Source organism: Phaenicophaeus curvirostris, chromosome 1 (genome assembly GCF_032191515.1).
Source record: "Phaenicophaeus curvirostris isolate KB17595 chromosome 1, BPBGC_Pcur_1.0, whole genome shotgun sequence".
Taxonomy (NCBI): Eukaryota; Metazoa; Chordata; class Aves; order Cuculiformes; family Cuculidae; genus Phaenicophaeus; species Phaenicophaeus curvirostris.
In genome coordinates, this window is record NC_091392.1 from 35,701,829 (window position 1) to 35,727,578 (window position 25,750).

The following is a 25,750-nucleotide window of genomic DNA, read 5'->3' on the forward strand; positions in this document are numbered from 1 at the left end:
TAGGAGACAGAGAGAAAGGCTCAGTGGTAGAGATCCCAGTTTTCACATTCATTTTAGGTTTTCGTCATTCAGATCCTTGTCAAAGCCAAATTAACAAACGTTCCAAGTACCTGTCTCAGCAATGCATCGAGTAGGAAAGTTAAGCCCTCCTCTGTCTGTCTGAGATGTGTCCAAAAGTGACAGATGCCTGAAAATTATTATTGAATAATCTGTCCTCCACTGAGGAAGCTCAGACGGGTTTAGCAACAGCTGTTTTTTTTCTTGTGATAAGATCCCAGTCCTTCCCTGGGCCTCTGTCTGGCAGGGATAGGTGCTGCCTTGCCACCCATGGCTTAGCTCAGCACAGGAACGGGATCCTGGCTCATGGTGGTGAAAGTCACTCCTGGCAATGTTATCTTCGCTTGCATGAATACCCTCCTGGTTTTACCTGTAGTTGGTCTTACAGAGCGAGAACTGGGGGAGGAAAGAAAATGAATCTGTTTCAAAGAAGACAGTGAAAACAACTTGAGAGATCTGCATCAGGCAGCCTTTATAGAGCTCTAGGAAGAAAATAGTACTCAAAAGGATGTGGAAATGGTGAATTTGAAGCCCCTTTTACAAAGAGTATGTTGAATTGCGTATGTCAGCTGCAGCGGCAATGGAGAAAAATAAGAGAAAATTAATTTAATATTGTAGGTTTCAGTGTTCCTTCCAAAATAAGTACAGTCTAATGATGGAGAATGTCTTTTCAAGTGGCAGATGGCCACATTAAAACTACAGCTGTGCCACCATTTCAGAATTTCTGTAAGGCGCACAAGAGGAGGGGACAGCTGCCTATACGTGTGGGTGCTATACTCTCCTGGGAAAGCTTATTTTTAATCTGTATCTGATCCCTGAACTGGTTCACAGGTTGACATCCTGGAAGGATCTCCCAGCTTAGCACAGGAGGGGTGCAGAGGCAGTGGGACTGGAGCTGTCGAGGTGGTGTGGGGAGAGGGAGAGGAGAGCTGGTGCTGCTTGCCCTGGTCTTAGCACCGGCAGAAGCATCCCTGGAGTCAGGGACACTGGTTCAGCAGGAGTCAGGAGCTGCTGTCTTTTGCTGAGGCGAGATGAGATGCTCGTAAGCATCTCCCAGTTCCTGCTGGGTTTTTATCAGCATACTTAACCTTTAACTTGAAAAACAAAAGCCCAGCTGCCTGTCACCCTGCCTTGAAAGTTTGCTAACCTCAGCGCTAAAGGAATCAGAAGACTTTGAGCTGGGGATGCAGTTTTCTTGGGTTTAAAACAGCTGTAATTACTATTTCAGAAGCAATGTTCTCTTTTAATGAGTACAGTTGTTGCAATGTCTAGAATATTTACCCAGGAATTAAATCTGGCTGTGTAAATTTTACTAGCTCATAAGAGATGTAAGCTTAGTTTGTGCTTCTTGAGTGTAATCGACCGTGAGTCATCTTGAGAAAAAAAAAAAAACATGCAGAAATAAAGTTAAGGTAATAAGGAAAGGTAGAGGCTTTATCTTTTTATATAAATGTAGGTCAATGCACAGATATATATATCTGAGTATTGGGATTAAGAGTAAATGCATATATAGAGCATAGTAGAAAGCAGAAAGCAAATGTAGAGAGTATAGGGAGGCAGTGGTGCAACAGAAAGAAAGAGAAGGAGAAGCTGGGGTGATGTAAGCAGGGAGGAAGGGCAGATGCTGAAGGAGTTGGCTGAAATGCCATTAGTCTGGAAGAGCCTTTTGCTTCTTGTTACAAAGGCAACACAAGATGTTCAGTGGCTCTTTTTCGTACATGTTGTGTTTCTGCCAGCATGTTTAACCTCTCCATGGGAAGAAAAGCAGTGGGTGTTTGAAAACAGTATGGGCAACTACAAAAGTAAAACTGAGTTTGGAAGGGAAGAAAGGTTGTTGGAGAATAATGAAAAGGTAGGGATGGTTGAGAAAAGGAGGAGAATTGAAAAAGAGAAATAAAAAAAGGGGCAGACCACAAAAGGCAAGTAGGTTGAAGAGCATGAGGAAGCACAAATAGACCGATTACATGTATTAAACATCATACAGTTATTGGAATGGTAACTAGAAAGACAACTGGAGACTATGACAATTGACATGATTGTTCTAAATGTGAAAAAAGCACATCTTCAAACACATGCGTACTGTTTATATTTGAGTGTGTTTGTAAATAGTATGGTTAACTTTTTAATGCTTAATTTTTCTAGTCCGTTGAATCGCTTTTAAAGTTTTTTGCCTTTTGAATACACCAAATTGATAGACACTTAATTTTGATGTTATCTGGAGCCTTTTACTATTTTCCATGCAAAAGAATTCAATACTTCCTAGGTTGTTGAAAAGAAAAAATTCAATTATTTTGATGTTGGAAGTGTTTGAAGTCGTTAGAATAGTGCTGCTGAATAGAAAACCTGATGGATCAAGATTCTTATATCTCAGAAATGAGAACAACAAACCCTCTGATCTGTTCCCTACCTCTGCAATGCAGAGCTCACCACAAAACACCTCTGTCTGATGACACTTCTGGTTTTACACTTAGAAAATCTAATTAGTAGTCCAGGCAGTTTCTTGAAATTTTCTAGGTGAAAGTAATTCACCTAAGTTTTAAAGCAGTTAATTTAATCCCATTACTGTTTTCATACCTCTCTTCATCTAGTAACAAGTTTAGCTCAGACAGAAGAACTCATAAATTAACAAAGATATATGTGAAGTGTGTTAAAGACAGTGTTCAGAAGAGAAGTGATATTAGCTTAATCCCTTTCCTAAGTCATTGCATCAGAATGCTCTCCTGCCTGTTTCTTTAATACTGTATTGTATGGGATCAGGTTACACCAGTTTTTCTAGCAGCAGTTGTTTTGACTTTCTTGTTTGCTAAGGAATGTACTTTAAAAATTATGTTAGTCATTGGTATTATGCATTTGCCATATTCTGGAAAGCAAATGTCGTTAGAATAAGGAGTATAAAAAAAGAGAATTTGATTTTGTCAGAAGCACAATATTTTATTAGTGTATAAAATCTAAAAAAAAGCCCCAACCAAAGAGCATTTATGCTAGAAGTATCATTATTGACAAAGACTGCTGTCTGGCTGTACACATTGTTCTCTCAGTAACTAAATGTCATGTTCAGATAGTGCACAGAAATGTTGTGACAATTTCTACTTTTCACGGGAGTTCTATTATACAAAGGAAAACACCTCTGGAACTTCACACCTACAAATAGTAGATTTCCCGTGTAAGCTGAAGCAGAAATTCTTTTTCATGTAGGTAAGCGTTCATGCTAGAGGGAGCCTCTGCCGAACATCTTGGCACCTCTCTTAGTTTGTCATGTTGGGAATACTTTATTTAGTTTTCTGTGAACTTGTAAGAGTTATATTGTTCTGTTATACCATTAGTTTAAAATTTTTGTAACAGGATGCTACTTGGTTTTGAAGAGTAAAACTTCCATTAATGATTTATGAAAAAGGTATAATAAGCATAAAATAATAAAATAATTTCTTTCGTCATACTATTTAGGAAGGTTAACCCTTTTTTTTCCACCATTAAATTATTACTGAGGCCATGAAGACATTGTTTATAGTCATGATGAAATCTTTGACTTGGATGTAGGGAAGTGAGAGAAAAATGACTCATTTTTAGTCTATGTAGTTTCACCAAAGTCTTTTGAATTTTTATTCCTGTTGCACATGCATTTGTTCTTGTTTCCTAGGTAACAACATGTTTTACAAAGGCAAATTTTTACCGTGGTAGAAGTCTGAAAAGTTAATCTCAGATAAGTACGGAACTATCAAACTCTTAGTAAATCTTAAGCTTTTAAAATCTAGATTTCATATTTCTATCAGAGGTCTCTCTGTTCTTGTCTTTAGATATATGTATAGAGATTCTGGAGTATATAGACATATATATTAGCAGAATTGTTGACTTCCAAATTTAAAGATCATACCAGTTTTTGCCTTGTTCTCTGCGGTTAATATGTATATATGTGTATTTTACATAGCTGAATCAACAAAAATAATGAGAATTGCTGTGAAAGGATATATATGTGTGTGTGTGTATAAACAAAAAATAGATTCTTACATGCAGGTTGAGATTTTGCACTTCTCAGAAAGGAATATTCTATGATTTCCTGCAACTATGAAAATAAGACTTTTCCTGTGAATGAGATGCATGTAAAGAGCTTTCTTCACAGAATTTGGTAACTATGCTGGAATATTCAGTATAAATTGAACTGTAATTTTGAAGAACTTTTATAGGCTTAGTTGAAGGAAGGGAAATACTGCCTTTTAAAAGAGTTATGAAAAAAGGACTGCTGGCCAGTATTTCACCTGGTAGTCATATTTTTTTTCTTACACAAATATGACAGAAACTATGGATGTGCAAGTAACATTTCTTCTTTTAAGCTGACAAAATAAGTCATATTAGGTAATTGGTATTACTATGGTCTCTCCTGCCACTAATGGATTAATATAAGCAGTTCCAAGCTCTTTCATTTTTTTCATGACGCATTTATCAACAGCTTATTTGTCATGAGGACAAAGCATTTTGTCTGCACCTTAGAGGAAATCAGTGTTGGTCTTAAGTTTAAAGAAGCATTTTTATTTTGCCTCTGAACATTCAAACCAATATGCAGATATGAGTGAGGATGTCACAGAATTTTCTGTCTTTAAAATATCTTCAGTTGTTTTATTAGAAGGTATCAGCTCAAGGGTTAGTTCTCCTCTGTGGTCTGCACACATCACCAGTGGTCACTGGACTCTGAGATATGGAAAATTAGGCTCTGTGATTGTGCTTCCAGTGTGAAATTAATTTTAGAAAGCCTATAGGAGATCAGCTGATTAGATTTTGTACCCTCCTGGAATCTTTTTGGAAGATCCATGGGTAAATTCCCCATGTGATATAACCGATCTCCCTTTGTCTTTTGTGCTGCAAAGGTCTTGCAAGTTGAAAAGGGATTTTAAAGTTGCTTGCAATGATTGTGCACTGGGTATTCCTCTGTCACTACACACTGTCAGCCCCGTACTCCGTGGAGGCTGCAGCTTTGGCTGTCAGCAAAGTGCCTCTGAGCCTCTCTAGGAATTACAGAGGGGATAAGAAAGTATTTCAAAATGTTGTTTTATATGCTGACTGTGGTAACGTTCTCCACTGTCGTTTCTTCCTGCCCTCGTTTTTCATGGTGTCTGGTATCTAAAATTAAATTCCGAGTTTATCAGTATTAAATTTCTAAGTATGTAATATTGTATATTTATTTATGGTTATAACCTGTTAACTAAAATAAATGAGGCACTGTTCATGCAAAGAGGAGAAAACTCGTATTCTGTCTGAAGATTTATTAGTGCCTTTCAGTGTTCAGGATTGCAGAAAAAAAAAAGCTGGAATGAACCTCTGGAGATTGTTCAGTCGGACTCCTAGCCCAAGGCACTATCTTTGTCATTCCTCACAGACACTGTATCACAAAGAATTATAAAATAATTTAGGTAGCAAGGAACTTCTGGAGGTCGTCTAGTCCAGCCCGCTGTTCAAGGCAGGACTGCCTTCAAAGTTGAGTCTGGTTGCTCAGGGCCTCTATTCAGCTGAATTTTGAATAACTCTAAGGATGGTAAGTCTTCTTTGAGCAATTTGGTCCAGTGTTTTACCACTCTTACTATGAGTTTTTTAAACCCTTTCTGTCTACTTTAATTGGAATAATTGGAGTTTCCCCTTCTGCAGTTTGCTTCTGTTACCTTTTGTCTGCTCACAGTGAACCTCTGAGAAGAGCCTGACTCTCTTCTCCATAATCTGAAAGATAGGACCTAGATTCTCCCTTCATCTTTTTTTTTGAAGATTAGAAATTAAACAGACTTGAGCCTCTCAGCCTCACTCCATACATCGCGTGCTCTGGTCCTGCCTCAATGTGATGGCCCTGCTCTGCACTGGCTTCAAGATATCTCTTTTTCTCTACTGGGGAGATCCAGATAGGACAAAATGCTGCAGATACAGTCTCACAAGTGCTGAATTGTGGGGAGTCACTTCACTTTATCTGCTGATTGTGCATTTACTGATTCAACCCAGTAAGGATTCGGTCTTAATTTCTGCAAGGATACAGGCTCATGTTCAACATGTTGTCCACCAGGACCCCCAGGTCTTCTTCTGTAGAGCTGCTTTCCTTTCCTGTTGGTGCCTGGGCTTTTAAACAGGGTTACCTCCCTCTCAGCTGCAGGACCTGGCATTTGCTTTAGTTGAATTTCTTGGGCTTTCTGGCAGACCATCCCACACTTCACTGCCCTTATTTGCTGAATGTTTTACCTCATGTTCCACCTGACTCTCCCAGACTTCTCTGTAGATAATGGAAAATGAATTTTCTTTCTCTTTCATGGTCTTTGACATTTCTGTACTGTTTACTCCACCTCAGTCTTCTCTGCTTTCTTTTTTGTTTCCTCTTCACATTAAATTTTACAGATCTTTATTCCATGCATGTGTTTGTTCCTTTTCTGGAACAGCAGCATTCTAACTGCAGACAGAAACATCCAGTTGTGACCTTACCAGTGTAGAACAGAGCAGAGAAATAACTTCATGTCTGCTACAGTCATATTAAATATATCTGTATGTTTGCCTGGTTTGCAAGTAGTGTACGTTATGGAGCTGTGTTCAGCTGATAAATGGCTGTGGTTCCCATGCGCTTTTCGGGGTAATATCTACCTAATCACTGGTTTATCATCCTCAGTTCATATTATATAATATCCAATTATAGTATTATATATAAAATATAGTTATGTAATATATATAATAGTTATAAAAACAGTTATATAAAAATGATGTTACATATTATATACATTATATTATATAGATGAGTAGTCCTGCTGATTGGAATATCTCGTACTTCTCTTTTTTGAGAAGCATCTTGATTCTTTCAGATTATTATTTCAATCTGTTTATTTTCTATTCTAATTTGCTCATCCAGTGCACTTGCAGTTGGTCTAACGCTGCCGATGGGTTGGGATTTATTTCTGACCTAGGTAGGTGAGTATTGAAATTGCACATAAAGGACCGAATATCTGAAATGTATGGAAAGTAAAATACTGAATAGCAGTGGATCCAAAAAGTTCCAAATTGTTTTCTTTCCCGCTTGGACTCAACATAGCTTTCAGTCAGTTTTGCATTCACCCTGAGATAGGCAAACTTTCTTTAAGAGAGTGACATACATATGTACTTGTCAAAATATTTATGTGGCAAATATGACATCTGTTGTATTCCTTTTGTCTACATGGTTTGCTGTCTTGCTGCTCATTTGACACAACTAACTCATGAGACAGCCAGGTTGGTTGTTTTTTGTTGTGAAGTGCCTTCAAACTGTTCTGTTTCATTTTTTAATTCCAGTATTTCCTTGAATGAAAGTTCAATGTCAACTGTATAAAGATCTTCCCCTCCCTCCCTCCCTCCCTGTCTCTGTTTTTTTTTCTTTTTGAGACTGAAATTGATGTTTTCTAGTTGTCTTGGATCTCCATGAGTTCTCAAAGATTACTGCTAGTGGCTTTGAGACTGTTGACTTATCACAAGCCAAGCTGTAGCTGCTCTAGTTCCAATAGTGAGGAAAATCTGCCTTATGCAAATCTAGTGGAATTACCAGCAGTTGCTGAAATTTTGTCCAGGACTTCAGCAGTAGTCACTTGTGTTACCTGAAGGTGCCATGTAAGACACCACTGGTTATTTTAGGTCCCGTTTTAAACTAACGTAAGAGTCTGAGACATATTAACCATGATTTTGACAAAAGAGTTCTCTCTGTGCTTAACGGATGTTGATGTGCCTGTTAAAAATACATACACATGAGTTTGGACAAAGCCCTGCGTGTGGCTTGAATATTGCATTTCTTCACTTGTGGCCAGGCCTTTAACATAATTTAAACATTGTTCTGCATTAATTTTTAAGCAAATATACACAGGCATTAGCATAACCCTGTTTCTAGACAACCCCTTTCAACTCTTGTGCTGCCAATTTAATATTGTTTCAAATACTGTACCTTTATCTGCTGGAACCTGCTAGCTTGCTGAGAATGTATAAAACCCTTGAGAATATTTTTTCTCGGTCAGTAATGGTTGGACTCGATGATCCAGTGGGTCCTTTCCAACCCAGTGATTCTATGATTCTGTGAATAGTTATCAGTCTGTGTATAACTCCTGATGTTGACAGTATTTGGCCCTTTGAGCTCAGACTGCCCATCTAGGGGCAGAAGAAGGTGAGTGAGAAATGGAAAGAAGTTGGTAGGATGAGGCAGTGGTTAAGCTGCGTGCATAATTTCAGGGTTTCAAGGTGCTGGCACCCATTGTGACTCCATTAATAACTGTGATGCTTGGCTTGAAGTCATTGGTGCTCTGACCAGTGCAAAAAGCAGGAGTCAAACTCTAATATCTCAGTCCTGAGCTGATTTCTCACAGAAATATGGAAAATGTTCTCACCTTGTATTTGGTGAATGGATGTGTATTTTGGTTTTCTTGTCCCGTCTCCCTCCGCCCCCTGTTTAGAAATATAGATTATTTAGAATGGTAACCCACACTATAATTTAGCTTCTTATTGCACGAAGATTGAAGGACTCTTAATTTGAGACAGTTACTCGATGAACTGCACAATATTGCCAAAATGTTGTAGAAGTGGAAAAGATGGGAGGGTGGGGTGGCTGAGTAGGGAAGAGTTGGGCTTTATCTGGATTTTGACTCAAGGAATATAACATTGTCAAGTTGCTGTCCTAATTTTTTTATGTTTTAAATGTGTATTTTTACTACAAGTTGAGATTCTCGTTTACTTTAGTCCAGGACCTGGTGTTAAAGCAGCTTATCAAATATTAGTATGCATGGAATGCTTTCAACAATGTAGTTTTTGGCAATGGTGTGGCCAAGTTAATACTCAGTGTAACGTTTTCTTTTTCACCTTTTGGAAGTGGCATGAGAAGAGATTTTGGGAAGATTGACTCATTGACATACAGGACCCATCTTATTTAATCAAATTTAAATCCTCATTTGATAAACTTAGAAGTGACTCATGATTTTTTATCTTTCCCTCAAGAGACTCAGTAAATTAAGAGATCTAAATACTCATAAGTCATTAATGCATGCATTACAGTAGGACTTAATTTTAGCCCAACTAGTGTATGTACTATTAAGGAGTATAAACTAGACTTTCCAAACCAGATGGTTAGCTTTCTTCCAAAATTAGCAAAAGAAATTCTCCCATTCCTGTGTTCTTGTTACAAAGAAATAGCACCATAACAGTCATCAGTTCTGTAATGTAGATGTACGGTGTTCAGTTTTGGGCCACTCACTGTGAGAAAGACATTGAGGTCCTGGAGTGTGTCCAGAGAAGAGCAGCGAAAGCAATGAAGGGGCTGGAAAACAAGTCTTATGAGGAGCGGCTGAGGGAACTGGTATTCACCCTGGAGAAGAGGAGGCTGAGGGGAGACCTTATTGCTCTCTACAACTACCTGAAAGGAGGTTGCAGAGGTGAGTGTTGGTCTCCTCTCCCAAGAGACAGGCGATAGGACGAGAGGCAATGGTGTCAAACTGCGTCAGGGGAAGTTAAGATTGGATATTAGGAGAAATTTCTTCACTGAAAGGGTTATCAAGCACTGGAACAGGCTGCCCAGGGAGGTGGTTGAGTCACCATCCCTGGAGGTGTTTAAAAGGTGGGTAGATGAGGTGTTTGGGTACGTGATTTAGTAGTAGACAGGTACGGTTGGAGGTGATGATCTCTAAAGTCTTTTCCAACCTTATGAGTCTATGAAGAGCTGTCATTTATTAAGGCCAGATCTGCAAGTCGTTTTTGTCTCCCAACTCTGGCAGACTTTTATTTTTGGCATTACCTGCCAGGTTGCAGCTTTTGGACTCCGTGCTTATGAGTAACAGTTGATGACACCGAGGACATAAGCGTTAAAAGAAAGGGTCTCCCCCAAAATGCCCTTCCATGCCTGCAGTTTCCTTTAGGTTCCCTTAAAGCTTGAGTTTGGGGTCCTTAATGAAGGTTTTTCCCAGTAAATGACATAGTGTCAGAGACTCATTTTTAAAGGTAAGAATAATCAAAATAAAAAATTAAACATTTTGTGTTTTATATGTCAAGTCAAACCATGGACAACTTAGATGAAAGCCATGACTGTGGGAATAAAAAGCAGGATGAATGTGCTGGGCAGTCCTTTTGCTCCGTTTGAGCAGGCTTCTCTGCATGGCAATAGAGGCAGAAGAGAAGGAAAGCGTGAGAAACTGTTTCCAGACATGAAGACTATGGAGTTTTATTTCTTTCTCTGAAGAGTCTTTCTGATTTCAGAGCAGCTCTGTGCCTTGTGGGGAAGCAGTTATTGGGATGCGTGTTGATGGAATGGAGATGGTGGTATTTTAAGAAGGGAATCATTTGGTACAAAAGAGGACCACTCTGAGAAGCAACAAAGTAGTACTTCATATTAACTTTTGTTTGCTTTTGTTTTGTTGTTTTTTCTTGGAAAATGCAAAATGCTTACTTTTCATCTTCCCTCTTTGTTTCCAGTAGTTTACAGCTCATTAGAGATCCTAAGTCTTTTTCAGAGCTTTGCCATTCTTACTCAGTTTCCTATTTGGCAATTAGACCAAAATGAATTTTTATTCTTTGGAAAAAAAATGTGACTTAATGTATTCACTGAGGTTTGTACTGGTAATGAGTTATGATGTCTTGTAACTGAAAATGATATTTTAGCCAACTAAATCATTAAAAAGTTAGCAGTTGTATATATTTGATTATTTGTTTTGCATAGCAACTCTGGTGTAGTAAATCAAACTGAGTAGGAGTATGAGAAAATAATAGCTATCCCTTCCGTAAACAGAATTGGTATTTTTTCTTTACTTTTCCCTTTAAAATACACATTAGTGTAGACTCGGCCTGTGCTAAAAAAGCCTGATGAACAGAATTTTACGCCTACAAAATGTAACGGTTAGTCATCCCTTCACACATATATTTCCACTGGCTTCATAAAAGGAAAACTTCTAGTAGTTTTATCGATGTATCATAATATCCACAAAAATAGCGTATGGGTTTACTTTTTATGTTTTGGCACTAGAAATAATTGTAAGACTACTAAGAATAAAAATAATTATCTTTAGTGTCTGTAGTATCTCAGCATTTTTAATTTAAAAAATGAGTTTTCCGTGACACTTCAGACACATGGTTCATTAATGCATTTTCAATGACTCTTCCTGATGATGCAGTTTGTAAAGTTATTGTAAAGTAAAATTAGAGTAAATGTGACCTAACTTTGCAGTTCTGCAAAATCTGTAACAAAGTGACTAGCAAATTAAGGGACTTCATCCATCTGTGAAATATTTCAAGGTCAGACCTTTATTGGCTACAAGATTTCTAACTAAAAAGACAGAGGGTGACAGTACTTACAGTTTGGTAATATTTGCTTACTGAGCGTGAAATGAAATTTAACAGTGCGGCATGTCTACATTTGTAAATTTATTGTGGTTGTTTAGACTTCTTGGAAAATGAAATGTCAAGCTCTCACCCTTGGATTCCAGAATGTGATCTTCAGGTCCAACACAAAAGTTCAGTTTTTCTTTTCCTACGTTAAATCAGTTTGAGGTTATTTTCATTTCAGTTATGTTTTTCTTAAATAAAACAAAACTTATGGCACAACTGAAGTTAGGATGTGGCAATACCAGTGCAGACCTGAGCGTCCTGTGCAGCGTGCTCAGCTCAGTTGGGACAGTGTGTGAGGTTATTATCGAAGCACAAAAAAGGCTGTGATCACTAACTAAGTAGGTAGTGCATGGACTTATTTACAGGCAATAACTTGGAAATATCTGAAATACCACTTTTTAAAGGGTTAAACTCAGACCTACCTTTTTTTTAAGGGGAAAGAAGAATTACAAATTCCAAAATAGTTTATTAAAGAATCCTAAATGTCAGTTAATGCCATATGATACTGTCTGTACAATGTGGTACAAGACCATGGAGAACGCATGAGGTTTTTTACGGAGTTACTTTAGTGCTTCCAAGGAAAATTTTTATAGATGAGTGATCAAGACATCAATAATTAGCAAGTCAGTTTGTAAAATACACATCCGGTCTGAATTTTCATCCTTTAGAACTGTTGTCTATAGATATATATTGAGCATCTGAAACAGTGAAAATGCTTCTCAGCTGGGATATCTGCAAGAAATTACAAAACTCTTCAGTACAGAGAAGTTAGCTGTGTCAGTTTTGTATGCTGACTGATAATAATTTATCTGTTCTGGTGTAAATGTCTTTAATTTTTTCTTTTATCACTTGATCACTTGAGTGTTGGTGAAAACTGAAGTCTTTGAGTCTCTTGGACTCTTGAATCTTGAGGTGATTAATTATGAGGTCTGCCACTTCATGCACCCATTAGGGAATATGGAACTTGCTCTTAGTGGAGTTTATTCACCTTCTGTGGCTTTTATGGTTAACCAAGAGGAATTCTATGTGTTTCTTGATAAGCAGATTTTTTACTCAGATGTCCAAATATATCTTAGGGAGCAAGACCTCCAATAGTTGAAGTTAACAGATTCCTGCAGCCTTACTTGTAGACAGGTAACAATGCCTGAAAATATGGATCTGGTTGAAGAGTGGCTGAGGATGAAAATGTGTGTTACGCAAGTGGATGCGTTAGGGATGACTTCCTGAGAACACCTTGGTAAACGTTTGTATTTATCAATGATGAGGAATGAAGTAAGAGAGGAATGATATAAATCCTCAAATACAATGCATCGTCAAAGGAGAGTTTGAAAACTAGGCTATTTTGTCTCTGCTAAGTGCCACAGAATGCTGTGTTCCAAGTAATCTTTTGTTTGGGAACTATCAGTTTTTGAAGAGAAGAGATCTGACTAATCCTGTCACTTGTGGAATGTGCGCTGAGGTCAATGATCTCATAGCTGTTTACAGACAAAAATAGCAGTATTTGTTCTACCCTTGTGAAGGGTAGAACCATGTTCTACCGTGTCAAGGGTGCAACACTGAACAAATGATCATTTTATATTTACTCTGACAATTTTATATGGCATAACTGTTATTGTAAGTGAATTTCCAGCAGAAAATGGCAAAACTCATGGCAGAAGTGGATGAGTTTTGCAAGCTCAGGATGTAATGCGTTTTTATCCCCATGCTTTGTCTCTTAACATTTAAAACCAGGAGCCATGGTCTCATGGAGAAGAACAGAGCAGACAAATTTGAAGTCTATGTATTGGCTTTGTCTGTATATTATTTGTTAACTTCTAATCAACAGTGTAAAGCTGATTTTCTGTTTTTTCCCCTAGATGGAAGAAGGTGGACTTGGACTAGGAAACAAATTGCAGAATGGCAGAACCTGCTCGCTGCCCTTGGGATAGGGACAGAGGGGAAGTCAAACCTCATCCATAAAAAGGTGTCAGCTGTTCTTATTTCCCAAACTACTGTTTGGCATGAGGGAGATGAAGTGCCACACTAATGTTCAATGGGCCTTGCTATTGTACCAAGGGCTCGTGGATGGAAACTATGATCCTTCGGTTCTGTGGACGTGTGATACTTGGGTCTCATTAATGTGAGGTTACATGTGAACTTGTCCCTTTGCCTTTCAAGTCTATGTTCTTCATACTTGGTATGTTTTGTGGTTTCAAATTATGCAAGGACAACAGGAATTACTTAAAACTCAGGATTTAAAAGAAAAGGGAATTAACTGAGTGTGGAGGGTATTTAGAGAGAAGGAGAAGAGTTAATCCATCTGAACAACTGGATTCTTCATTGCCATGAATGTTGGCCTGTGCCTGTAGGGCAGAGGACTCCAGATGGATGGTTTAATTTGCATATATTTTAAATAGTCTTTAATTGTAAATGCACATGACCATAATGGAGAATTTGTCTGTAGTTGTCTTTTCATGACTGCGGAGCAGAATTTTCTTCTTGTCAGAGCTCACCTGTGATAAAATCTTTCTATTTATCTGCTGTATCTTGACCCTGATAAAACATACGGAGCTCAGGATACAAATCACTTTCTGGATGCCTGTGTTTTTTCCCAGAGGGGCTTTTTCGTTGCTCCAGTTTCCTAGTTGCAGTCTCCCTGTGAGATTTCTTTCCTGTTTCCCATCCTTTATTAATTTTAACTGCTCCTTCAATTTATTTAACAAATTGGAAAAGTTTCTTGTTGCGCTAGTTCTTTGATCAGAGAAATACACAATGGATGCCTGGTGCATGTTTTCAAGAATGAACTATAACAAGGGTTTCACTGCTACCAAATGATTACTATTATTGGATATTAGTAAGAGAAGAGGTAGAACATCCATCATAGTGCTGCTGGAGAGTATGAGCATCCCTCTGCACCAAGGAAAATCTAAATCTTGTATATGATATATGTGATACAGAGAGGTGATATCAGACAGAAGATGGGCAGAAAGGAGAATTTATATGAAATGGCTTTACATGGAATTTACATGGAAATTGCTTCATTCTAGTGTTCCATATCATACTAGTCGTTGAAGAAGCCTCTCTACAGTCACTGAATCCGGGTGGGATCATCTGTGGGAATATGTGGGAATTAGCCTGGAGGAGAGGGACCTGGGGGTGTTGGTTGACAGCCGACTGAACATGAGCCAGCACTGGCCCAGGTGGCCAAGAAGGCCAGTGGCATCTTGGCTTGTATCAGAAACGGTGTGACCAGCAGGTCCAGGGAGGTTATTCTCCCTCTGTACTCGGCACTGGTGAGACCGCTCCTCGAATCCTGTGTTCAGTTCTGGGCCCCTCACCACAAGAAGGATGTTGAGGCTCTGGAACGAGTCCAGAGAAGAGCAACGAAGCTGGTGAGGGGGCTGGAGAGCAGGTCTTACGAGGAGCGGCTGAGAGAGCTGGGGTTGTTTAGCCTGGAGAAGAGGAGGCTGAGGGGAGACCTCATTGCTCTCTATAACTACCTGAAGGGAGATTGTGGAGAGGAGGTTGCTGGCCTCTTCTCCCAAGTGACAGGGGACAGGACGAGACGGAATGGCCTCAAGCTCCGCCAGGGGAGATTTAGGCTGGACATTAGGAAAAAATTTTTCACAGAAAGGGTCATTGGGCACTGGCAGAGGCTGCCCAGGGAGGTGGTTGATTCACCTTCCCTGGAGGTGTTTAAGGCACGGGTGGACGAGGTGCTAAGGGGCATGGTTTAGTGTTTGATAGGAATGGTTGGACTCGATGATCCGGTGGGTCTCTTCCAACCTGGTTATTCTATGATTCTATGTGGGCTTGCTGCTTGATGAGTCTGTGGCCATGGAAAATGGAGGAGAATCTAAGTGAGTAGGATAGGATGCATCTATGGGAGGATGAGCAGGAAGCTTTTCTATATGCCTTTTTACTAATCTTATAAGGTAAAAGTAACTAAATCCATTTAATATCACCTAGTAAAAAGTGTCTTGCATAAAATTCTGCATGGAAAGAAATGTGCAGTGATGGATTCTCATTTAGCCCACTTTAAATCTCACATATCACATTCAGGTCGTCTACTGTCAATTAACTGTGAAATCCCACCTACCTCAACCTTGTTTGATGGTACCTATAGATCTCTAATTCTACAGGTATGTAGCTTAAGAAAAGAATTTGATTCTTTTGTGCAAGAACTTCACTTAATGAATCTGCTAGGTATTTTTGTTCTAGTGAGCTTTACTTTAATTAAGTAATGAATTCTTCTTTCTTTCCGGTGCTTTATGTACACTTTAATTGTGATTAGAATTGAAATGTGCAGTTCCTGAAGATGGGAAAATTAGGGACATGTAATGGTTGTGAGGCATTAAAAACCCACTACTCACTGAATAAAAACCATATCCTTATTCGAAACCACTTTTCCATATGTTTTTCATAGCTGATTTGAGATGCACTTCGTGCATAAAACAGACACGGTATGCAAAATCTTGGTAGTGTTCCCTCTAGCCATTTGCTACGTTTCTTTAGAAAGATGAAAACACCTTTAATTCAGACTTCTCAAATAATTATGTTCTAGTTTTAGTATTTTAAAATACCAGTCTACTGCTTCAGCCCTTGAGGGGTTTTAAATATGGTTAGAGTAATACTCTGTTTAGCTTTTCTTGTAGAATTTTGGTGTCACAAAATAGCAAACTCAAACTTTTGTGCTTGATTTTACCTAAACTGTCTTTCCTTGGTGATGGTCAAGTTAACATTTGTTTCTGCATATTTGTGTGTTATAATTAGTCACTTATTTGAAGCCAAATAGGCTAGAAAGAGAAGAAAAATAGCATGTATGCAAACTGTTTCAGCTGAATTGAAGAGGAATAAAAAAAAAAAGGCTTCTTTTCCCTGAAGCATACATTCTGCATGAAATTCAACTTGACAAGTGACCCTTTTAAAACATTGCTACAAAGATTCTCAGCATTCTCCATATACAAGAGGCAACATTCTTGTATTAAACCCACAAGCAGCCGTCCAGTTCCCTCTAAATGAATGTAGCCTCTTCCTCTATCCTTTGTGTTCTACTTTATCCTCATTCACTGCATTGGCATTCACAGTTTTATCTGAAAACTTAGATGTGAGAAAATGTTGCAGGAAGCAAAACCATTGGGCATGTTAGTATGCAATAACATATATGAGATAAAATGCAATAAAGAACTCCTCCAAGTATTTGCTGGCAGTTGCAAGTTTCTCTTGAAAATCTGTGTGTTCACTTGCAAAAAAAAAAAAAAAAAAAAGATTTGCTAGGTGACAGAAAAGCTGAACTCCAGCTCTTAAGTCTTGCATTCTGTAATTTAGGAGGAGAAGGAGTGGTCTATGATTATATGTCAGCAAAGAGTAACAAGAATAAATGAATGGCTTGTGAGCTGATAATTTAGAATCATAGAATCATTTGGTTGGAAAAGGCCTTTGAGATCATTGAGCCCAATTGTACTTGTTCAATACTAAACCATATCTCTGAGCACCTGATCTACCTGTCTTTTAAACAACATCCATCCAGGGATGGTGATTCAGCCACTTCCCTGAGCAACCTGTTCCTGTGTCTGATAACCCTCCTCGTGAAGAAATTTTTCCTGATATCTAAGCTGAACCTCCCCTGGGGCAACTTGAGGCTGTTTCCTCTTGTCCTATCACTATTTACTTGGGACAAGAGACCAACACCCACTTCGCTACAACCTTCTTTCAGGTAGTTGTAGACAATGATAAGGTTTCCTCTCAGCCTCCTTTTTTCTAGGCTAAACAACTGGTTCCCTCAGCTGCCTCCCGTAAGGCTTGTTCTCAATCCCCTTCACCAGCTTCATTGCCCTTCTTTGGCCAAACTCCAGCACTTCAATGTCTTTCTTGTGCTGAGGGACCCAAAACTGAACACAGTATTCAAGGTGTGGCCTCACAAGTGCCAAGTAGTGGGGCAGAATCACTTCTTTGGTCCTGCTGGCTAAGCTGTTTCTGCCCAGGATGCCATTTAAGAGTAGAAAAAAAGTATCAGGTCTTAAAAATAACGCTAGTAGATGAGCAGTGTTTTATCACCGTACAAATCCCATGCAGCAACATTCCAGAGATAATGCATTGGCTCTTCTGCATTTTTTTCCTGCTGTCAGATGAGAGGGATGTGCAGTGTAACATTTAGTATGTCCCATGCTTTCAATGGTCTCTCCATGTGTCTTTTAGAAGAGCACAGAACTTGTCTCAGACAGAGGGGTATCAGGTGGTACTGTGATACCTTTGAGGGGTGGTGGGCTGCCAGTTTCTCCTCACACACACTGACTTTGTGCATGGCTCTGCTTCTGCGGTGTGGCCCGTATGTTCTTACAGTGCTTATAAGACTGTAGACTACAGGCATTTGGTAATTTTCAATTTGATAAGCTCACGTTTTACACCAAAATTTTTAGGGCAAAATTTGAGTGGAAAATTGCAGCCTTAAAGTGAGTGATTATGATATCTGCTTTTGTAAAACTAGAAGGTCAGGCAAGATGATACTGCAAGATGAGTCATAGGAATAGTTCTTTCATCTGTTAGTGCTGGTCTCCAGAAACAATGACAGCAGATTATCAAAGACCTTCCTCAGCTGAAAGAGAGCCAGAGAAGAAAAGGTCATAGAATCACAGAACGGTTTGGGGTGGAAGTAACCTCAAATATCATCCAGTTCCAACCCCACTGCCAAGGGCAAGAACACCTGCTTGAGCAAGTTGCTCAAAACCCCACCCAACCTGGCCTTGAACGCATCGAGTTATGTGGTGTCCACAGCTTCTCGGGGCAACCTGTTCCAGTGCCTCACCACCCTCACAGTAAAAAATTTCTTCCTAATGTCTAATATAAACCTACAGTCTTTCAGCTTAAAATAAGAGTCGATTCTTCCCTTTTGAGGTTTGCAATATCTTTATGGTTAAGGGCTTGAGAGAGGAGGGAATAGAACTAATTTCTGCCTCCAGCCAACCTCCAAGAACTGTTTATATCATCTTAATTTTTTGTGTTGTGCATTTATAGGTTTTTTTCTGTTTTTTCCCCAAGACAGTAACCTGAAGCAGGTAGGACACCGAGACGGCTTTTGTGCACTCTTTTGCATGGTTGCCTCCCAGTGGGAGTGATCCTTCTCACAGCAGAAGGCTTTTAGGGGCTGCCCACAGAAGGAGAGGGAGAGAAAAGAGAGTTCTTCCATTTGAAATGTTTTCTTTTAAACACTGAAACATGCTTATGAACAGGATGCAAAATACCTGCTTAGAACTGTTAATATTTGGTGCTAGTTCCATCCCTTATTTATGATACAAAACGTTAGAGAGGCTTGCTTCATACACAGCCTCTGGTTTCAAAGCATCATGTTTGCAAGCTCAGTCAAATAGAAATCCTCGTTAAATATTTACTACTTTAGCAGCTTATCCTTGGATACCAAAACGTTTTCCCTACTGCTTTCCTCAAAGACTGGAAGAAAATAGGTATGTCACCTGTAGAAGTTTACCTTGATAACCACACAGCTAATTTTCTGCAAGTGAAATATTAAATGCAGGTATTGTACATGATGAGAGACCTAATCTTTGCTATGGGTACAAAGGCAAGTTAAAGCTTAAATGCTGGTTTGCCTTCTAGAGAATTGTCCACGACTGCAAAAGCTTTTATGCCCCAGCTCAATTATTTGAAAAGGACAGTTTCTTAGTGGTATATTTGTTTTATTACTGCCATGAAGTCTTTTCCAGTAAGTCACTGACCTGGGACAGAATCAGTTTGATGGAGCTTCTTCCTAACTTAAACAAATTAATTATCAGGATGGAGACTACAAGTATTATCTAATTAGTGTCACTTGGCAAAACTTTTATTATCATAGAATCATAGAATAACCAGGTTGGAAGAGACCCACCGGATCATCGAGTCCAACCATTCCTATCAAACACTAAACCATGCCCCTCAGCACCTCGTCCACCCGTGCCTTAAACACCTCCAGGGAAGGTGACTCAACCACCTCCCTGACAGCATGACAATCCTTATTTTTTCTAAGGAAGCTATCTTGGAGACGGCAGTGGAGTACTTGCTTGGATTGGAGTAGGCGTATTCATGGAGAAAGGATGAGCCAAAGAGCTGGAGACATATTTACATTGCAGCTTCTGTTGTGGCATTGTAAGACCAGAAAATTGCTTCTCCAAATTCTAGTTTGTAGAAAGAATATCATTGGACATCTAATTTTCTGCCCTCTGGGCGTAATTACCCTATTCTCTTTGTTATTGAGAGCTGAAACTCATTGTCATCTCTGGTGTTTTGTGTTTTAAAAATTTGAAAGCCAATGTTTCGTTCTCTGCTCCTCCCATAAAATCAATATGCCTTTCTGGAATTGCAGTTTCTGCATTTTTTTTGTTTCTTTCCAAGCAGAAGGTTGCAAGACCCATGTTCATTGCCATGAAGTAATGAGTTCTTCACCACAAGAAGCTGCAGAAGCAGAATCCTGAGCAGCGGGGAAAGCAGTAGTTAACTGTTCGGGGTTTTTTTTTCCTAACTACAGTAAACTGTGTTTGTGAAACTGAATTCTCTGCTTATACCTTTGAAAGTAGGACTATGATAAAATATTTACAGGTATGGCATGAGGAGTAGCTAATGAGTGTCTCCAGTGTTCTCAGCAAAGCAGCAGAGGTAGTATGCAATGCACATGAAACATAAGTTTAGTTTAGAAATCTTTTTAGTATAGTAAAACACTTAATACTCTGACGCCTATTAATATATAACAACATTGCCCTCTGTTAAGGTATTTTCTTCTCTTTATGTTGCCCTGAATACCAGAATGTTTTAGAGTGGGGAAAATCCTATCAAAAGCTCAGCTTGTTCAAGGTATTTAAAAAAAAAAGCAACTATAAAAATGCTGAACTGTTGCCTCTGCTGTTTGCATTCATGCAAAAGGAAACAAGTGTATCATTTACATGCTGGCAAGACTGTCAGCTTGTGTGCTAGAAACTGTGGACCCGCTTCTGTACTTTTGGTGTGGGAGCCAGAGCCGGTCCTTTGTAGATGGTAATAGCTGGTGGGATACAGTGAGGAGCAGCAGAGCTTGAACACCCTGTGCGTATTCATCATACAAGATAGGTACCATTACCACTGACCAATAATACCACGTAGTACATTATTTCTGCGTTACATTAGCTGCACATGTATGCGATGCACCTCATGAGCACAGGCAGAAAAGAGAAGGTCCATTGGTAATGAACATGCTTTCCAAAGCTCAAAATTTGGATTAGTTCTCCCTAGAATATGGTCAGGCAGTTGCTGTACTACATCTGGTGCTTATAGTGCTAGCTGAGATCCTTTGGTTGCTCCCTTCTCTGCTTATTTGCTGTGCTGGTCTTGTTATGGAAAGGACTGAAGTCTCCCTGGGGTACGCTGAGAGCTGAGAAGCTGCTTCTCCAGCAGGAGCTTCTGCTGCAGCAGCGTGTTTAGCAACAGCAGTGCTAGAGAAGGGTGTATTTGCTTGATGAAAGTCAAGTGTCTGTTCAATTCCAGTTTTCAGCTCTCATTTAGAGAACAGTTTGAAAGCAAGAAAGTTTTACATTTTCTCCTGTTAAAAAAGTAGCTTTATCATTTTGAACTTTATCATTTATCTTTAGGAGAAGGTGATGGCTGCAAGACTTCTGTGCTCAAGATTAATGTTTCTGACACCTAGAAATAACTTTTTGCACATGTGTCAGGAGAGTGCTCTACAGGAGTAAATATAGTATCAAAGCAAGATTTCCCTCTCTGGAAAGAGCCAGAGCTACGTCTGCTGTAGGCTAAGTCTTTGTTTGGTTTTCATGTTTCGTGATACTAATGTAAGGATTTTGCTGCTTGGCGGCAGAGCACAGAAAAGCACGTGGATTGAAATCTTCAGAACATACAGTGATCCTTTCTTAAAGATCCATATAAAAACTTTTATTGGCTTTTTTATTTTTGGTAATATGCCTGTAATATTCTTCCAAGGTCTTTACCCTTTGAAAGTTGAAAGCTGTATGATAAAAAAAGACTTGTAATAAACCACAGCCTCCTTATAGAAGTTACACTAAAAATAATTCTGGTAGTACCCTCAGGGTGTTCATCAGCTAGCAACAGCGGCTGCATTTTCACTGTGGAAAAGCAGGGCTGGTAGGGTCAAGGAGGATGAGTGTGTATTCCTGTGGGGAGCTTGGTAGGAGCATCTGGAGTTTTTTTAGCTTTTGTGGATAAAATGGATATGGTTTTGTGACAATATTGTTCTAAAATACCTGGGAAGCTGCAACAAGGCCAAAAGATTTCCAGTGCCTGCTTTCAGTGTGTGTTTATTTGAGACCTGCACATGGCAGGCTGACCTCTAGTAGTAACTTCACATGTTTCAAATCTAGAAAACCCAACTCCGTTCTCATCAATTTCTGGGTACTTCTGTTGAAACCAGGATAAATTGCAGTTCTGGCTTTTGCTTTACTTCTTTAACGCTTTAAAGAAAAAACTGTCCTGGTTTGCTCTTTGCAAATTAATGACTCACTGAAGTGTCTGCATCACCAGAAACTAATCCCGTCTCTGCCTGCTCCTCATTTTCCAGACGATGATCCTGTAAAATCTGTTTTATGGGAAGACTCTCTAACATCCTCATGCTCATAGGTGCAAAAGCAAGCATCTTCTGCAAGCATGGGTGCAGGTGACCATGTTTGGCACATAGTTTGACCAAGGCAACTGACTGATCCGGGACTTGTTCCAGCAGACAGGCGAGGTCCTGCTGGACTGGAGCCCTCACTTTGTTGCGGGAGCATGGTTACAAGAAAAGCCCCACAGCAGATGTCAGCGTGATGGGATTTGAGCAGTCACTGCTTTTGTTCTTGTGCGGGAGGCAAACTTCATCAGAATCATGGATGAAATTCCAGCCTTATCTTAGGGAATGCGTATGGGATTCAGGCATGCAGCAAGAGAAGAGAACCAGCACCTTTTCAGGTTTTTTGCTCCTATCATCCTGTGCAAAGGATAGTCTGTGAAACCTTAATTCTAAAGTTTTAAAAACTCTGCTGAGATGTTAAATGAGTATTGTTGTGTTGTGCTTGTGATGCCGCTTTCTATGTTTGCCTATTGCCATATATCCTGGCCAGCTCTGTAGGGGACCTGTCTGTGGAGTGCCTTTTAATGTTTAGATCTAGCAGTGGTTAGAATGCATTAATGCCCAGTGGGTATATGTGTCATTTTTTAACAGCTGCCGAGCTTTCTGCCTGCTGCTCCAATTAACACATTCAGCACACACTTGCCACTGAGTGGGCTGTGTGTACGGATTAAACCACTTTGCTATTTATTCATCCAGCATATGTGATACCAGAAATGGATCAGCGTGTTTCCTCTTTGTACAACAAATGAAATCAAACGGGCTGCTGAGCCTATGCTCGGGTAAATATGAGGACAGTATTTAACTGGCCAATGAAAACCTGTTTTGCCTTGAGATGTGGTTCAGTCCATTGACTAACATCTATCCCCGCCTCCCAGCCCCTCTTCAATTGATGGAGACACAGGACAGGGAGCTCTCAGTGCTGGGCTTCCCCTTGCTGGCAGGCAGGTCTCCACAACTTCGTCCTCTGCTGTTTAATAACTGCTTGAAATCCTGACTTTCTCCTTTCCCTTCAGTATTTTCATCCTTTGTTTTCGTGTTGAAACATTCCAGTCAGTAGATTTGATAAAGTCATTGTCACCCCCGGCTCCTTTTTTTGTTCAAAGGGAAAACAAGATGCTTTCTAGTCACAGTTGAGGTAAGGGAGGGGTTTTTCATGATACGAGAGTGGCTTGTCTGAGGCTGCAGCTTTGCTTCGGTGCTTGCGATTGATTCATGCTGGGACAGCTCTTTGTGAAGCAGAGGGCAAAGGGGGCTGTGGGCTGGTGCTGCTGAGGGAGGAGATGGAGCGCTTCTTGGGCTTCGTCAAGCAGATAAGAAGATCTAGAAGAAGAAAAGGCAAAAAGTACCGTCCAGAGGAGGATTACCACGAGGGCTATGAGGATGTCTACTATTATGCCTCAGAGCATTTTCGAAGTAAGTACTTTGCATAACCTCATTTTCCTTCGACTGTGGTCTGTGCTGTGCTTTTAGATTTTAAAAAACCCTAAACCCCCCAAACGCAAACAATATTTCTTGCTAGAATCTCATCCTCATGCAAGTATTAAAATGTAGGTTCCTGTTAGGGCTTTATGTGGCTGTGACTGCTGATGAACAATACAAAGCAGCTGAAGTGGCACAGCCGCTCACAAAGTAAGCAGGGTCTGTGCAAACCGGGGTAAGATTTCAGGTGCAGTTAATTGAGTCTGACTGCTGGAAACCTTTTGTTAAAGCACTTTGTGTTGAGAAGTGATAGGGTAGCGGTAGCCCTTGTTTAATGCCTCTGGAAAGCCGCACGGTGGGTATTTTTAAATCACTATAGAAGCAGGTATCAGTCATTTGTAAGTTGTTAATGTTTGTGCCAAGGGAAAGTCAGTCCTCTGAGCCTCCGCTGTGACCTGGTCTTTTCAGTAGCAACAGACTCAAGTGGGCTGCTTCCTCGCTGCAGGTCCAGGACCACGCGTGAAGGATTAAGCGGTGGGTTTTGTTTGCTTGGGCTCACGTGACAGCAGCAGCTCGCTTGAAACCAAAATAAATTGCTAGGAAGTCCCTGTACAAACTGTGCACCGTTCCCTTCTGGTCGTTTGGGTTCGTCCCTGTACCTGTCAGGTTTCGGAGCTCTCTGGCTACCTTGGGCATCTCCCAGAGGAGGCAACTCGCTAAGAGATGCGTGCAGGGGTGGTGGTAGGAAAGCCATGCTCAGCGCCTGCCTGGAGTATTGTGCAGCACTGTCAGGGTGAGGTCACGGCAGTAGTGCCAGTTACACACAGGAATTACCTTTTTAAAAGGTTTCTGCTGTTCTGACTGGTGTTTTGGGAGCTTTGCAGTGAAGCTATGGTTTTTATTGAGCAGCTGAAGTTCGATGCACTTTTTTTGTTGTTCCATAGTGTGTGGGCAGGTGACGGTATCTTTCTGCATAATTTGGCTTCATTTCCAGTTTGCTGAAAAAAGTTGTAAGGACCTTGCATTTGTTTTAAGATAAAACAATGAATGTGATTGTGGTTAACAGCACTGGAGTACTGCTAGCCTGTGGAAAATTAGGAAGCAAGATACTTTACACCTGTTTTCTCTGGTGCACCATGATTGCCTGTCTCCAAAAGTAAATTAATTTAGAGGTTTTGATTGTTTACTGGGTTTCTTCTTAAAACAGTCTTGATCTTTTTCCATTTTAAAGATAATGTACTATGCTGATAATCTTATATAGTTCATCTATGTTGTGAAGACTGAGTTCTTGTAAGAAAAGAGCCGTTTTGGGGGTCAGTAGAGTTTTAGCAGGTAACATTACTGTAAAATCTAATCCATTAAGAACTAAAAATTTTACATCTACTTAGCACTGAAAAGTTTGAAAGTGATACATGTTATTGAAAGCATGTAACTTTTTCTTGCTTTAATATGTAAATGGAAGGAATGTGTCAAAGTAGTATGTCAAAACATTTCCCTAGCTGCATGTTGTTGTTGAAGGTCTTTTAAATAAGAAAGCAAAACCCCTCCAAAACCTGTCACAAGTAATAAGGATTTTTTGAATGCTGATTAATAAATTATTAACTCTTGACATAATGTAAGCCACTAAGATTGAGCCAAGTATCTAATAGGTTTTTCCTTTTATTCTATTTAAAAAATAAATGGATAGCACACACTTTTGCCTGTGGAGGTCATAAGTATTTCAGACTGGATGATGTGTGTCAGATTTTGAAGTGGTGTTTACATCAGTGATCATAACACTCAGAGTGAATGGTCATAACATTGCACAGTCGTATGGTGCTGGATGCACAAGGAGTTTGCGTTTGCAGCGCCTTGCAGTTACTTATACCAAATATATCACAGGAGATTTGAGATGTGGAGTCTTTATAGAGATACCACATCAAACACAATTGCTCCTCAAGTGCTGCTTTTGTCTGGTGTCCCATGTGCTATGCGTGTCACTGTTTTGGTTGGATAGGTGTGGTAGCTACTTAAAGCAATACACAAAATGTGAAAAGATGCAGCTGGTGCTTCTAGAAATGCTCTCTTGAAATTGAATTTCATGTAATGGAGACAATTAAATGTTTCGTATTAAATTTAAGTATGGTCTGGTGTTACAGTATTTGTAACAAATTTAGAGTAATTGCAGAGCTTTTAATAGCCATTCCTTCTGCATTCATATGCTTCAAAGAATAAGATTGTAGTTATTGGTATGAATTTCAGAATATCATAGCTAATGAAATCAAAGACCTGTTATTCATTCAACTAAACAGAGTTGGAGCTTTTTTAGGTTTAGTTTCCTCTCCCTGCATTGTTTTCCATCCCTCCGCCTTTGTCATT

General features: G+C 39.6%; 1 protein-coding gene across 10 annotated transcripts in view; it reads left to right on the plus strand.

The window, feature by feature from the left end:
• The window catches only part of GRIP1 (glutamate receptor interacting protein 1), a 334,393-nt gene that overhangs the window by 77,191 nt on the left and 231,452 nt on the right, over positions 1-25,750 (plus strand). For 4 of the 10 annotated variants that reach the window (XM_069852707.1, XM_069852647.1, XM_069852688.1 and 1 more), the window contains exon 1: positions 22,857-23,386. The exons of 2 other annotated variants lie outside the window; for them this stretch is intronic. In XM_069852707.1, the coding sequence (XP_069708808.1) occupies positions 23,254-23,386 (133 nt within the window). In that variant the 5' untranslated portion in view covers positions 22,857-23,253. Of the gene's footprint in view, positions 1-22,854; positions 23,387-25,750 lie in introns of those variants that run through there. 4 more of the 10 variants (XM_069852696.1, XM_069852610.1, XM_069852679.1 and 1 more) reach the window with 3 other exon arrangements.